Genomic DNA, 11,689 nt, shown 5'->3' on the forward strand with positions numbered 1-11,689 from the left:
ACTTATGCATTCTAAATAGCTTATGCAACCAGCTATTTTGTAGTCGCCATAAGCATGCTTTTTAAATTGCTAATCGATATATTTGGTACAAAAGTTTATGTATAGAAGCTATTTTATAAAATGAAACATATTCATTTCAAGTTTATAATTGTTAGTTGACCATAAGCTAGTATCTTTTCTTATTTTAAGAGTTAGAGAAAAGCTTAAGCCAATAACTAATTGGAATGTCCCAACGACTGAAACAGCTAAAATATTTTAGTTAACTTGCCTAAGGTTTGGCTAACAAAAATAGAGCCACACTTTAGCTAGCATGTGACAAGTGTGCCACACTTTCCTGTGTCGTTGACATGTGGGCCATGTATATTAAAAATAGAATCTTGTTATAAGTGTGGCACAAACCAAACACATCTAATTTGGTCAAATTTGGCTAACTTAAGGTGTGGCAAACTTAGGCAAGTTGTGGTAATCAACCAAACAGCCCCTTATAAAATCAAAACTTAAAATGTCCAACGTAGTGGAGCTCCATTTCATACGCAAAAAACATAAAATTTTAACAGTTAAACGTGTATATAAAATATAATCATCATGAGATTTTAGATTTTGTTATAAGATTTAATTCAGTGATACAGCATTATAATCAGATCTGAAAATTTTAGATGAAAATTTTGTTCGAAGCTTGCTATACATCAAGTCTTGTCACTTGCATGCACACTGACTAATAATACGAATAATTTAATAACAAATAATTTATAGATACAATTTTTAGCTACATTGTTAACTGTTTAAAAGTTAAGGCTAAATACAAATTGTGATAAAAATACTGCTAAAATCCGCCGTACAAGTAAGTTACAAAATTTAAATTTCTGCGCCAACCGACAAGCTATTAAATATACCATGTAACTATTATTTAGCAAATTAAGCACTCGTTAATTAATTAAAAAAATGCAAACCACCAGTCCACCACCAACGGCGGCAAGAGAATCCATGAGAAACGTTCACGGATGGGTGCCTGATCTGGGCCAAAAAGTAGAGTGCCCACTGCACTTGCTAGGAGCCTATTTGGTTACTTGTCCAACAGATGCAAAAAAGTCTCCACAGCCAGACTGAATAGAAACGGTCGAATTGAGCTTCTCCCCTCAGCCTGGCCCAACACATACGTACTGCCTACACCCACCTGTGCATTCTTATTCGCCTAAGCAGTTGCAGTCGGACACCCCCCCTCATTTCTCTGCCCAACGAAAAAAGCTAGGGTTTGACAAGGCACCGGCGCGGTGGTGCTGTCCCCTTGCTCGGCTCGTCGGAAATAAAAAAGAATAGTTGTGAGATCATAGGTAAAATGAACTTTTCATCCGTTGGGTGTGACACGTCAAACCATATATATGAAAGTTGTAAAATATAAAACAATCTTCCTCTTTTGTGCTGAAGATATAAGACTATCTAGGCCGTGTTCGTTGTGATCAGGGTTAACATAAGTTATCCGGTAAAAAAAACGTAATAATAAATTAGTGCATGATTAATTAATAGATTTTAAAACAATTTTTCTGTACAAATTTTTTGTAAAAAATATCCCGTTTAGTCGTTCGAAAATCATAAGCCCAAAAAAGATAAAATCTGGATAGCTTACGTGGTCGCCGAACAGGCGGTATACGACGAGAAATAGTTGAAGTTCTCGTATATTTCGGAACGAGGGAGTAAACAACTCTCGGTGTACGCTTGCACGCGACGTCGTGGCATTCTGTACATACGGGCACCGGCCGAACACGCCAGCGCAACCGCAACTGCTTTCGTTGCCGTTCGCTCGCTCGCTCGCTGCCGCCAGCACTGTCGGTCGCCCGCCCGCCGCCTCGCCTCGTACCCTTCGGTTTCAACCCCCCCCCCCTCTCTCTCTCTCTCCTCCTCCGCCAATGCCCTGCCGCGGCAGCAGCTGCCAGTACTACTAGGAGGAGCGAGGTGGGTGGTTCGGGGCCTCGGGACGCCGGGAGCCGGTGGTGGTGACTGGTGACCGTCATACGCCGCGCGCGGCGGCGGCCATGAGCTGGAGGAAAGGGGACGGCGGCGGCGTAGCCAGGAGATGGGTCCTGCTCCTCTGCGCCGGGAGCTTCTTCCTCGGCCTGCTCTTCACCGACAGGTAACTAGAGTAAGCGGCCGCTCGTTGCTCGGCGGCGTCCGGTGACCGGCGCCGCGCCGGCGAGCTCCAGGGACTCAGCTACAGCCAACTAGCTAGCTCCACATTTCGTGCTCATTCTGCGGGTCTGTTACTCTGCTAACTAGCTCTGGCATTGCGGACTACTGCTCTTAAATCTTAATTGGGGCAAGATCTGTGCTATTTGTTGTTGCAATTCAGGGCTTTAGAGTGTGCAGGATATAGTTTGTGTTAAGATTTGGCATTTTTTATGAGACTCGAATCTTCTTCACTTTGGATTGCAAGACAATAACAACATAGGTACTCTATCCAGGATGTGGACATTGCCTGAGATTAGTGAGGTTGCTAAGCCAAATGGAAGGAGTGATAAAGATAACGAGCTTACTGCTGGAGATTGTAATTCTGCAAAGGTATACTATTCCCCAACAGCAAGCAATTCCTGAGAGAGAACCATTTCTACTAACAAATTGGTTTTGATGGATATCATCTTTACCGTATTCTTTGTATCCCCATTGATCTTCTATCATATACAGCACTTATGCAAATTTTGTGCCTTTGTACCACCAGGTTAATGTAAAACGAGATTTCAAATATATCCTACAGGACCCGAATACTCATCATGATGCTATACAGTATGTCACGGCCACGAATAAAATTTGATTTGTGCCTAGGAAGCTTAAAGGTGGTCGTTTCTAATTCAAATGAATTGGCTCCTTCCTGCAGGACTTTAGATAAGACAATAGCAAACTTGGAGACAGAACTTTCCGCTACAAGAACTCTGCACGAATCATTTCTCATCGGTTCTCCAGTTTCAGAAAGGCATAAGGCTTCCGGTTCTGTGGGAAGGCGGAAATATTTTATGGTGATAGGCATCAATACTGCTTTTAGCAGTCGAAAGAGAAGGGATTCTATCCGTAGCACATGGATGCCTCAAGGTTTTTCAGACCGAAGCTTTTGGATTTTTCTTCATTTGTTCTTGATCCTTATAATGTGGAGCATTAATGTTGACATAACAATGGAAACAGGAATAAAGAGAATAAAGCTAGAAGAAGAGAAGGGGATCGTAATCCGTTTTGTTATCGGTCACAGGTATGCAATATTAACATGTGCTGCAAATCTCCGCAAACACACACATTTGCTGCAAAGAGATTCCACATTCCATTAAGTTCTCTCTACCAGCTTCACTAATCTGTTTATTGCTTGTGTATCCCATAGTTTGGACTTTGTCATATGAAATATAGTTAGCCTTGATGCAGGGTTGATTCAAGGGGAAAGAAATACTGGACTATCTTCCAATTTATAAACACATTTTACATAGTGGCACAGAATTCATGAAAATCAAAAAAATGGGACTCTGTTCTTTCCAGCAGCTTAGATTCACTAGCATTTAAATTCACAAATCTTTCTTCTAGCCATTTCACATAGGTCAATGATGTATACGCTGAGGAAAAAAGAATGTTTTATGTTAGGAACTGCACATTCATTTTTCTTTCTTCTTTACTTTTTATTGGCAAGACAAGCATAAACAAGAATGTAAACACAAGTTATGTTGTTGCAGTGCTATTTCAGGTGGAATTGTGGATAGAGCAATGAAGGCAGAAGAAAGAAAACACGGCGATTTCATGAGAATAGTAATATTCCGTTCATGTGGTTTACTAAGAAATACAAGTTGCTCCCATTACCTTTTGGACTTATGCCGGAGTACTTTCGAAGTTTTAACTTCATGCCTTTTGTGTGCCTGATGTCAGTCTTGTCCACTTGTCAGGACCATGTTGAAGGATACCTTGAATTGTCTGGAAAAACTAAGACATACTTTGCTACAGCTGTTTCTTTATGGGATGCTGACTTCTATGTGAAGGTTGACGATGATGTACATGTTAATATAGGTAAAAATTTGTATGTTGAACATGAGCTCTTTTTGATCCCTATGGTTGTGCAAAGTAATCTAAGTCTGACTAGCATGTATGCTTCTAAAGCACTTAATATATTCCTTTGTTGTCTATGTAAGTGTCCATTTTGATAGAAGTGTTGTCAAAAGGGCCAGGTGCTTATAGGCCGATCTGATTTCAACTACTATGCTTCCTTGTGTGTTATTTCCTTAGGAACCAAATAAAGCTTTATCAAGTATGGGCCTTTGTATGTGAAAAAGGTGCTTGGTCAGAACTCAGAAACATCCTATTTGTAACATGAAATTGTCACATTTGCAGCAACACTTGGACATATTTTATCGGAACATGTTAATAAGCCCAGAGTATATATTGGATGCATGAAGTCTGGTCCTGTCTTATCTGACAAGTAAGTAAAAAGAAGTAGGATATTCTCTCCTCCTTTCTTTCTTCATCATGCTTTTCCTGGTGGTTAAGATGCAATTAGTACTATTCAGAGATATGAGGTACTATGAACCTGAGCACTGGAAATTTGGTGACCAGTATTTCCGGCATGCAACTGGTCAACTGTATGCTATTTCAAAAGATTTAGCAACTTACATATCTATAAATAGGTGAGCTAGCATCTGAACAACTTTTTCTTATGTTTCATTGTTTTAATCTTACATTATGCTTCCTAATGCTACACTTGTTGCTAATTCAATGATGTCAGGCGTGTTTTACACAAGTATATCAATGAGGATGTGTCTTTGGGTGCTTGGTTCATAGGATTAGATGTTGAGCATATTGATGAGCGCCGACTTTGTTGTGGTACACCACCTGGTAAGCCCTCGATTCAGAATGGTTGACTAATTTACTTGAGTATCTACATTACTTTTGGTAAAGTTTGAAGTCTGAACCCAAAGCTATATAGCCTATATTTGATAATAAAACTGATAAAAACCGTCTATAATTCATGCATTACTGTTCTTGAGCACATCTGAGTTGAAACCACATGTCTCTTGGTCACAGATTGTGAATGGAAAGCTCAAGCAGGGAACACCTGCGCAGCGTCATTCGACTGGAAATGCAGTGGCATATGTGACTCCGTGGACAACATGCAGGGAGTGCACAATAGATGTGGAGAAAGTGAGAAGTCTCTCTGGATTTCTTCTTTCTAAGCAAACCCAAGGGCCTGGCATGATCAAGCATGCTGTACATTGTGCAGAAAATGTCCTAGATTCATCTGTAGCAATTTAACCAAGGTAGGTTCATTGTTTTGATTGGGCAATTCATCACCACCAACAATGCAGACCGTGATTTTACTGAGCCTGCTGGTGACAGTTGATACATAGGCTGATCGATTCTTTTGTCATGCTTAGGCTGTCAGTTTTGTAACGATCTAATGTATTATGTGCACTGTTACCAAGATATACACATGTGCAGAGCTCTTCACTCTACAATTTACTTCCAAAATATATGGACTTGATTCATATCTTGTTCCATCGACCACTTCTTGTTATAACTTCTTTCCATTTTATCCTCGTCTATTCTTCCATCTCCATTCACACCATATTTACATAGGGACATCAGTGTCTTCTATTCTTCACCTAGAAATACTTATATTTTGGAACGGACGAGGTATATAATACTGCTAGATATTTGTTCTGAATTCCAAACGTGTCCCAAAGCATACGTAAAATTTGCCATGAACTCAGTCTAGTTTCGTCTAAACCAACGAAAAATTTGTGTCGGCTGGGCCACCTCGCCACCAGCGTAGGCCCAGCCCAACTAACAGAACACGGGCCGAGTGGGCTGCCACGAGGCGGGAACGTGCACCCCAGTTTTACGTAACCTCTCGTTCGGAGGCGTAATCCGAGTGCTGCGATTTACGCCGCCGCGCGTTTCCCCCCTCGTTTTTTTTTTCTTCTTTTTCCCGCTTCCCGCCTCGCTCGCTTTCCCTCCACGCGGCGGCGATAAATTCCGGCATCCGCCGCGCTTCCTCCTCCCATCAAAAAATCCGCGCCAAAAATCTCCAAATTGCCGCGGCTCTCCTCCTCCCCGCCCGATCCGCCATGGCGCACGCGCCGTCTTCCATGGAGTGCCACCGCCGGCTGCTGCGCTCCTCCCCCTCCGCGCGGAGGCCCTCGCAGCCGATGGCCCACGGCGACGAGCGCCTCCACGGCCACCACCGCAGTTTCCTCCGCCCCGGCGCGCTCGCGCGGCTGCGGGACTCCAAGGTCATCGCCCGCTCGGTCCGGTCCGCGGCGGCGATGGCCGTGCCCGCGCGCCTGCTCCCGCCGTCGTCGCCTCCTCCGTCCGCCGCCGCGGCGGGGGGCGGCGGCGGCGGTGTGCCGCATTTCCTCGGCGCCGTGAGGGAGACGAGGTACCCGCTCCGGAAGAAGCTGGCCGCGGCCAGGAGCGTGGTCTTCCTGCCGCCGCCGCCGACGACGGCGGCGGACGCCGGCGAGATGTTCATGGACGCCTTCGCGGCGGCGGCCGCGCCGTCGGAGCTGCTCGCCGCGCACTGAACTCCTAGTTTTAGACTTCATTAGATCTGTGCAGATTGTTAGCTTGTTCTTGATTTAGGACTCTTACTGACTTCAGATTTCTTTACAGATTGTTGTTCTTTCTTTCGTGTGATTTAGGATCCTTGGCTTGTAGTATCATATTCCGGAGATTCATGATGTTTAGTCCAATGTTCATGTTCAGTTAAATTTGTTATTCTGGCTACAAGGATGCATTCAGATGACAGATTCTAATCAAACAGTAAGCAACTGAACTTCATACCATCTCTTGTGATGGAGATTCAAAGAATTTGGTTGCTTCAAAGAGAGTAGTTCAAAACTGATCCCACTGAATCTGTGAGGCCCAACAAACCATTGGATAAGCACAGCATGCCTACAGTTCAATGTTGACATGGTTCCATACATGACAAAACCAGTAGTACAAAGTATACACTCTATAAGTTGCTACAAAACTGAAAACTGGGATGCAACAAACCTATTCTGTTGTCACAAACCCACAGTATCTTTTTCTTGTAAGATACATACAACATCAGCTAGAGTACACAACAGGCCATGCTACTAGGCACTAGCTCTTGCGCAGGTATTTGCTCACTTGTGCAGCAAGCGCTACAGATTTGGCGTTGATGTCGTTCATTACGTACTCCCTTTCAGCACGACGACGTTGCTGTCGTTCTCTCTTGGCTCTCTTTGGGGCTAGCCTTGCTTCTCTCTCCACATAGGCCAGCCTGAACTTCTCAGCGATCGACATTTCAGGGGGCGCATTTGGGTCAGTTGGAATGGTAGGTCTTTGAGGAGCGGCAGCAACAGCCCATGTTTTGGGGTCAATATCCGCGATAATGGAGTGATCCAGTGGTACACTTGCTAGAGCTTCAGCTGGGACCTTGGATCCACGAATGTCAAAAGGTGATGGCTGTGGGTTGACAGTAATACGAGGACATTCCATAGATATAATTTCCTTTGAGTTACCATCTATCTTTGGCTACAACAAGAAAGGACGAAACACAAAATAGATGCATTAATTAAATGTGAATGCAGTCAATGCATTGGGACATCATTTTAGAAAAAATGAAAGAGCTTGCATTCATACCCAAACTAGCCATCTTAAGGATTCTGCACCCCCGCCAATTTCTACCGTATCAAGTTCTTCCCATGAGTCCTCTTCAAGAGTATTCAATTTGGGTTTCAAGAGATTGACAGACCTGCGTGCAGTGGATTCACTTCTCGGACAGCCTCTGCAATCATGGAATTTAAGCTCTTTTTCATATCATGCTATGCCAAGTACTTTGCATAGTCAACATCGAAAGCCAGAAGAATTACCAGCAAGAATAACTACAGAGCAAAAACAGTTTTTTATGAAAGTTTCAACTAAACATTCCGTAAATTACTTTAGGCTGGGAAGTCATACACAGTACAGAAAGACACCTGCATCACATGTGATATGAGTAAATGGCCATATTAATTATATTGATTATCGGCATCCAAAATGATCAGTTCTTAAGTGAAGTTATTTTTGTTATTAACCCATGTAGAACCACCTAATCTAGTTTCAAACATCCACACATTTCATTTTCAGCAACTTCAATTATCATTGTGGGGTTCTCATAAAACTTAAGTTTTATAACTAACTTCACTATTCAAAATTCTTGAAGACCAACCCAGCACATTGAACTTTCATGGGACAAAGTGACTCCAAACATGTAATTTAACACTTTAATGGATTAGAAATCAGAATAGCCACATTGACACCAAGACATTCACACTTATGCACAATAAACATGACAGTGAAAATCATGGCAAGAATATAGATTGCCTAATAGGAGTAAATTACGATTTCCCCCGTTACACGATATTGTAACGATATAAGACTTTCTAGCATTTCCTAGATTCATGTGGATGCTAATAAATTTAGACATATATACAAATTATATACATTTATCAATGAATGAATCTAGATAAGACTAGAAAGTCTTACAATATAAAACGGAGGTAATACTACCCAGTGGTGATAAGCTTATAGATGCATTTTGTTGGAGCTCATACCCGCATCTCAATATCTCCAAGGATGGACAATGACATATGACCTCAGAAACAGCTGCAGCAGTTATCCTTTCACAGCGACTGCATGAGAAGATATATCACAAACATGATGGATTCATCAAAAGAAATAGTCACTTAACTTTCACCAAGCAATTTGTAGCATCACACCAAGCCTTACCTAATATCGATAGCACACAGATTATTAGAAATATTTGCCACAGTAGCCAGACCAACATCAGATACATCAGAGCCAGATATATCTAGGATCTCCCAGGAACTATCAGCAAGAGAAATCAAAACTTCATCATTCAGTAGCCTTCTTCTCCTTGCAATAGACACAATTGCCAACTGTCTCATACAATAAGCTCAACTATCAATGTGACATGCACATGTAACAATAGATATGCAGTACGTAAAAAAGGATGTCGCATTAAGCAGTAAATATAATGCCAATTTGCATGTTCATACTTGATAAACATGTGACAAAACACAATAAGGTATACCATGAGAAGATTTTGCGATTACCTATTGCTGCAAGCAGGCATAAAACTGAAGAGCCAAATGTCTCTAACAGCATTTTCTTTACTACATGACTTTTGGTTATATGCAGAGTCTTGCCGTCTTGACTTTTTCATGTTCGTAAAGTTTGAAACATGAACTGAAAAATTACAATAACAACATATTTCTTTTCACCAAACGTAAAGTAGTCTTTAATTAGAAATAAAAGGTCGGTGTGATATATAATCAAGAGAAAACATTGGTACAGAGTTTATTTCTGTAATGAGGTAAAAATGCACACAGTATTGCCCTGGTAAAGTGAGGGATGTGTACCTTTATGTGGGGTGGAAAGAAGGTTGCAAATTCAGAAATATCAGTTATGATATCTTCAAGATGCTGACCGAGGATGCCAAGGCACAAACTAACCAATTTCCGAGGTCTACCCTTGGTAGTTCGAGAATCTGATGTAGTTAAAAATTGCAGGTTAATGTGTTTGTATATAATACCACAAAAGGCATGGACAAGGACAATCTGGGGGGAAAAAGGGACTCAATCATTCTTATGTACACACACAACTGGATAAAGTGATAATATTTTACTTTCTCCATTTCATATAGTAAGACATTTTAGCTATGCTTAGATTCATCTATTGATTAATGTACATTGTTTATATATATGTCTAGATTCATTAGAATCCATATGAATCTAGGCAAAGCTAGAAAGTGATGGAGGTAATAGGTTAAAACTGATGAGTACTTGAAGCCTGTTCAAACAACTAATTGGAACATCCTAAAGAATAAAGCACATTGCCAGCAGCAATTGAAGCCTGATCAGGCAGAATAATATTTTAGTTTATCCATGTTTGTGCTCACTAGAAATAAATGGATGCAGTGTTTGTGTTTCATTCTCTGTTGAAGAGAGTCATGTGTCGTCTACAATCTTCCCCTATACTTGCCAAACAAAATTATCAAAATTATGGATTTGCAGACTGCTAGATCGAGTCACATGTTGCAGGTTAATTGTAGAAGCCCCAAAGAGTTCCCGTTTGGTTGCATCTTGCAGTTATGAAGTACAATATACAGTGGCAGTGCCATAACTGGCATATCCCAAAATTGAGAATTTATGAAAGAAAACATACATTCTACTACTAATATAAGCTTAGATCCGTGTATCTTCGTAATCATACTTTTAAAAAGATGTTTAATTAAGTATTTTGGACTGGCGTGTTTATGCCATAATTATAATTTGCAGTACAAAAAGGTTATTGGTGGCGTTTTGTTTTCTTCTAATTCTTGGCAAATTACAGTGCTCCTGTGGATATCATCAATGGAATGATCAACCTAAAGCGCAAAATCCTAAACCTCGGAATTTTTCTTGTCCAAACAGAACAATAATATCAGAATTTTCGCTTAAAAGGGTACACTGGTTCACCACCAGAATCATGAACACGAACTTTGGTGGCCAAATCAATCACGTAAACCGTAAGCTGCCACTCTAGGCACCAAATTCAGCTTTAGAGCAACATAGGTCATCATAAATTCATGCGTAAATACTCAATCCAAGACATCTGAAAGATTCGAGCAATTCATTTGGTACGACAGATGAATTGAGCGGGAACAGGAACCAAGAGCTTACAGAAAGAGGCTGCCGGTAATAAACCTGCGGGCTTCCGGCGCGGCGTGACCTCGACATCTCTCAGCGACGTGGCGAGCTCTGCGACCACCGACTTCCCCTTCTCCATCAATTCCCCCACCGGGGGTGGTGGTCGAATCGGGCAGAACGGTGGGAGCCCTCTGGGGTACACGCGAGCACAGCGGCGGAGGTAGGAGGTGTGATGAAGCGGGGATGACCGGCGGGTAGTCTACGCGACTCGTAGGAGATGCGGGCCCGGGGCGGCGCGCCGGCCGGCGGCGAAGGGGAGGAGAGGCCGAGGAGGAGAAGGGCGGTGCGGCGAGGAGAGGCAACGGAGTGAAATATCTGTTTTTTCTTTTCCTTTTTCGTTTTGTTTTCACGTGGACTTTTGAATTCAACGCTCGTAATGTAACACAGCATTTAGGTAAACGTGTCGTGTTTGTGGTTATTTTAGTGTACGCATATAGAGCATAAGAATTTTACGCTAATTGAAAACAATCGTTAGTTTACTTCTATAAATTTTCTTTAAAAAAGTTCTCGTTTTTAAATGAGTCATAAGAAGAAAAGTATAAACGTTTTTTTTATTTTCGGTCATATTATTGCCCTTATAATCCATGGCAAATAACTTTAAAGCTAGCTCTAGAATGATTTTTTTTAAGCCAAATCTCAAAGGAAGGGCTGGAAATTCTTGATTTTCATTAAAAAGAAGAGAGTAAGCCTAGTTTTTTTTGAGAGAAGAGTTAGTCTAGTTTATCGTGTGAGACCGGGTTTAAAAGACAAAATCCTTACGGAAATAAAAAAAAACTTATGACAACACAAATAATTGAAAGAAAATTGGTAAAATTCATATTGTTGCCAACAAAACGTACAACTTACCACCGTCCTAGCTACCTCGGATGATTAGATCCAATAAAAATCACCGTAACCAAATTCATTATAGGATAAGTATAATTGAGTTTCTGTAAAGGGACCATAGCATCAAATAT

At 41.5% G+C, this 11,689-nt stretch overlaps 3 protein-coding genes across 3 annotated transcripts; 2 read left to right on the top strand and 1 right to left on the bottom strand.

Moving 5' to 3' along the window:
* The first annotated feature begins 1,953 nt into the window (after nucleotides 1-1,953).
* On the top strand, nucleotides 1,954-5,481 carry LOC102712544 (probable beta-1,3-galactosyltransferase 2). Its single transcript, XM_006656317.3, has 11 exons — nucleotides 1,954-2,128; nucleotides 2,457-2,553; nucleotides 2,711-2,775; nucleotides 2,867-3,078; nucleotides 3,169-3,232; nucleotides 3,702-3,774; nucleotides 3,909-4,029; nucleotides 4,351-4,438; nucleotides 4,527-4,643; nucleotides 4,742-4,851; nucleotides 5,041-5,481. The coding sequence occupies exons 1-11, from the start codon at nucleotides 2,031-2,033 to the stop codon at nucleotides 5,187-5,189; spliced, it is 1,194 nt and encodes a 397-aa protein (XP_006656380.1). The 5' UTR covers nucleotides 1,954-2,030; the 3' UTR covers nucleotides 5,190-5,481.
* Nucleotides 5,482-6,040: 559 nt separating this feature from the next.
* Nucleotides 6,041-6,747, top strand: LOC121054647. Its single transcript, XM_040524733.1, has one exon. The coding sequence runs from the start codon at nucleotides 6,084-6,086 to the stop codon at nucleotides 6,537-6,539; it is 456 nt and encodes a 151-aa protein (XP_040380667.1). The 5' UTR covers nucleotides 6,041-6,083; the 3' UTR covers nucleotides 6,540-6,747.
* Nucleotides 6,748-6,817: 70 nt separating this feature from the next.
* LOC102712822 lies at nucleotides 6,818-11,028 on the bottom strand. The gene is made up of 6 exons (XM_006656318.3): nucleotides 10,707-11,028; nucleotides 9,405-9,532; nucleotides 8,752-8,921; nucleotides 8,577-8,654; nucleotides 7,624-7,768; nucleotides 6,818-7,515 (listed from the first exon to the last, which is right to left on the bottom strand). The coding sequence occupies exons 1-6, from the start codon at nucleotides 10,810-10,812 to the stop codon at nucleotides 7,102-7,104; spliced, it is 1,041 nt and encodes a 346-aa protein (XP_006656381.2). The 5' UTR covers nucleotides 10,813-11,028; the 3' UTR covers nucleotides 6,818-7,101.
* Between the last annotated feature and the right edge of the window lie 661 nt (nucleotides 11,029-11,689).

This window comes from Oryza brachyantha, chromosome 6 (genome assembly GCF_000231095.2).
Source record: "Oryza brachyantha chromosome 6, ObraRS2, whole genome shotgun sequence".
NCBI classification, from domain to species: Eukaryota; Viridiplantae; Streptophyta; class Magnoliopsida; order Poales; family Poaceae; genus Oryza; species Oryza brachyantha.

Excerpts from the sequence above, each read along its gene's own strand:
- LOC102712544 (XM_006656317.3), top strand. The coding sequence starts at position 2,031 with ATGAGCTGGAGGAAAGGGGACGGCGGCGGCGTAGCCAGGAGATGGGTC. Across the intron at positions 2,129-2,456 it reads GGCCTGCTCTTCACCGACAG|GATGTGGACATTGCCTGAGA; the intron begins GTAACTAGAGTA and ends TACTCTATCCAG. Across the intron at positions 3,775-3,908 it reads ACGGCGATTTCATGAGAATA|GACCATGTTGAAGGATACCT; the intron begins GTAATATTCCGT and ends TCCACTTGTCAG.
- LOC121054647 (XM_040524733.1), top strand. The coding sequence starts at position 6,084 with ATGGCGCACGCGCCGTCTTCCATGGAGTGCCACCGCCGGCTGCTGCGC.
- LOC102712822 (XM_006656318.3), bottom strand. The coding sequence starts at position 10,812 with ATGGAGAAGGGGAAGTCGGTGGTCGCAGAGCTCGCCACGTCGCTGAGA. Across the intron at positions 8,655-8,751 it reads CTGTGTGCTATCGATATTAG|TCGCTGTGAAAGGATAACTG; the intron begins GTAAGGCTTGGT and ends CTTCTCATGCAG. Across the intron at positions 7,769-8,576 it reads TTGGAGATATTGAGATGCGG|AGGCTGTCCGAGAAGTGAAT; the intron begins GTATGAGCTCCA and ends CCATGATTGCAG.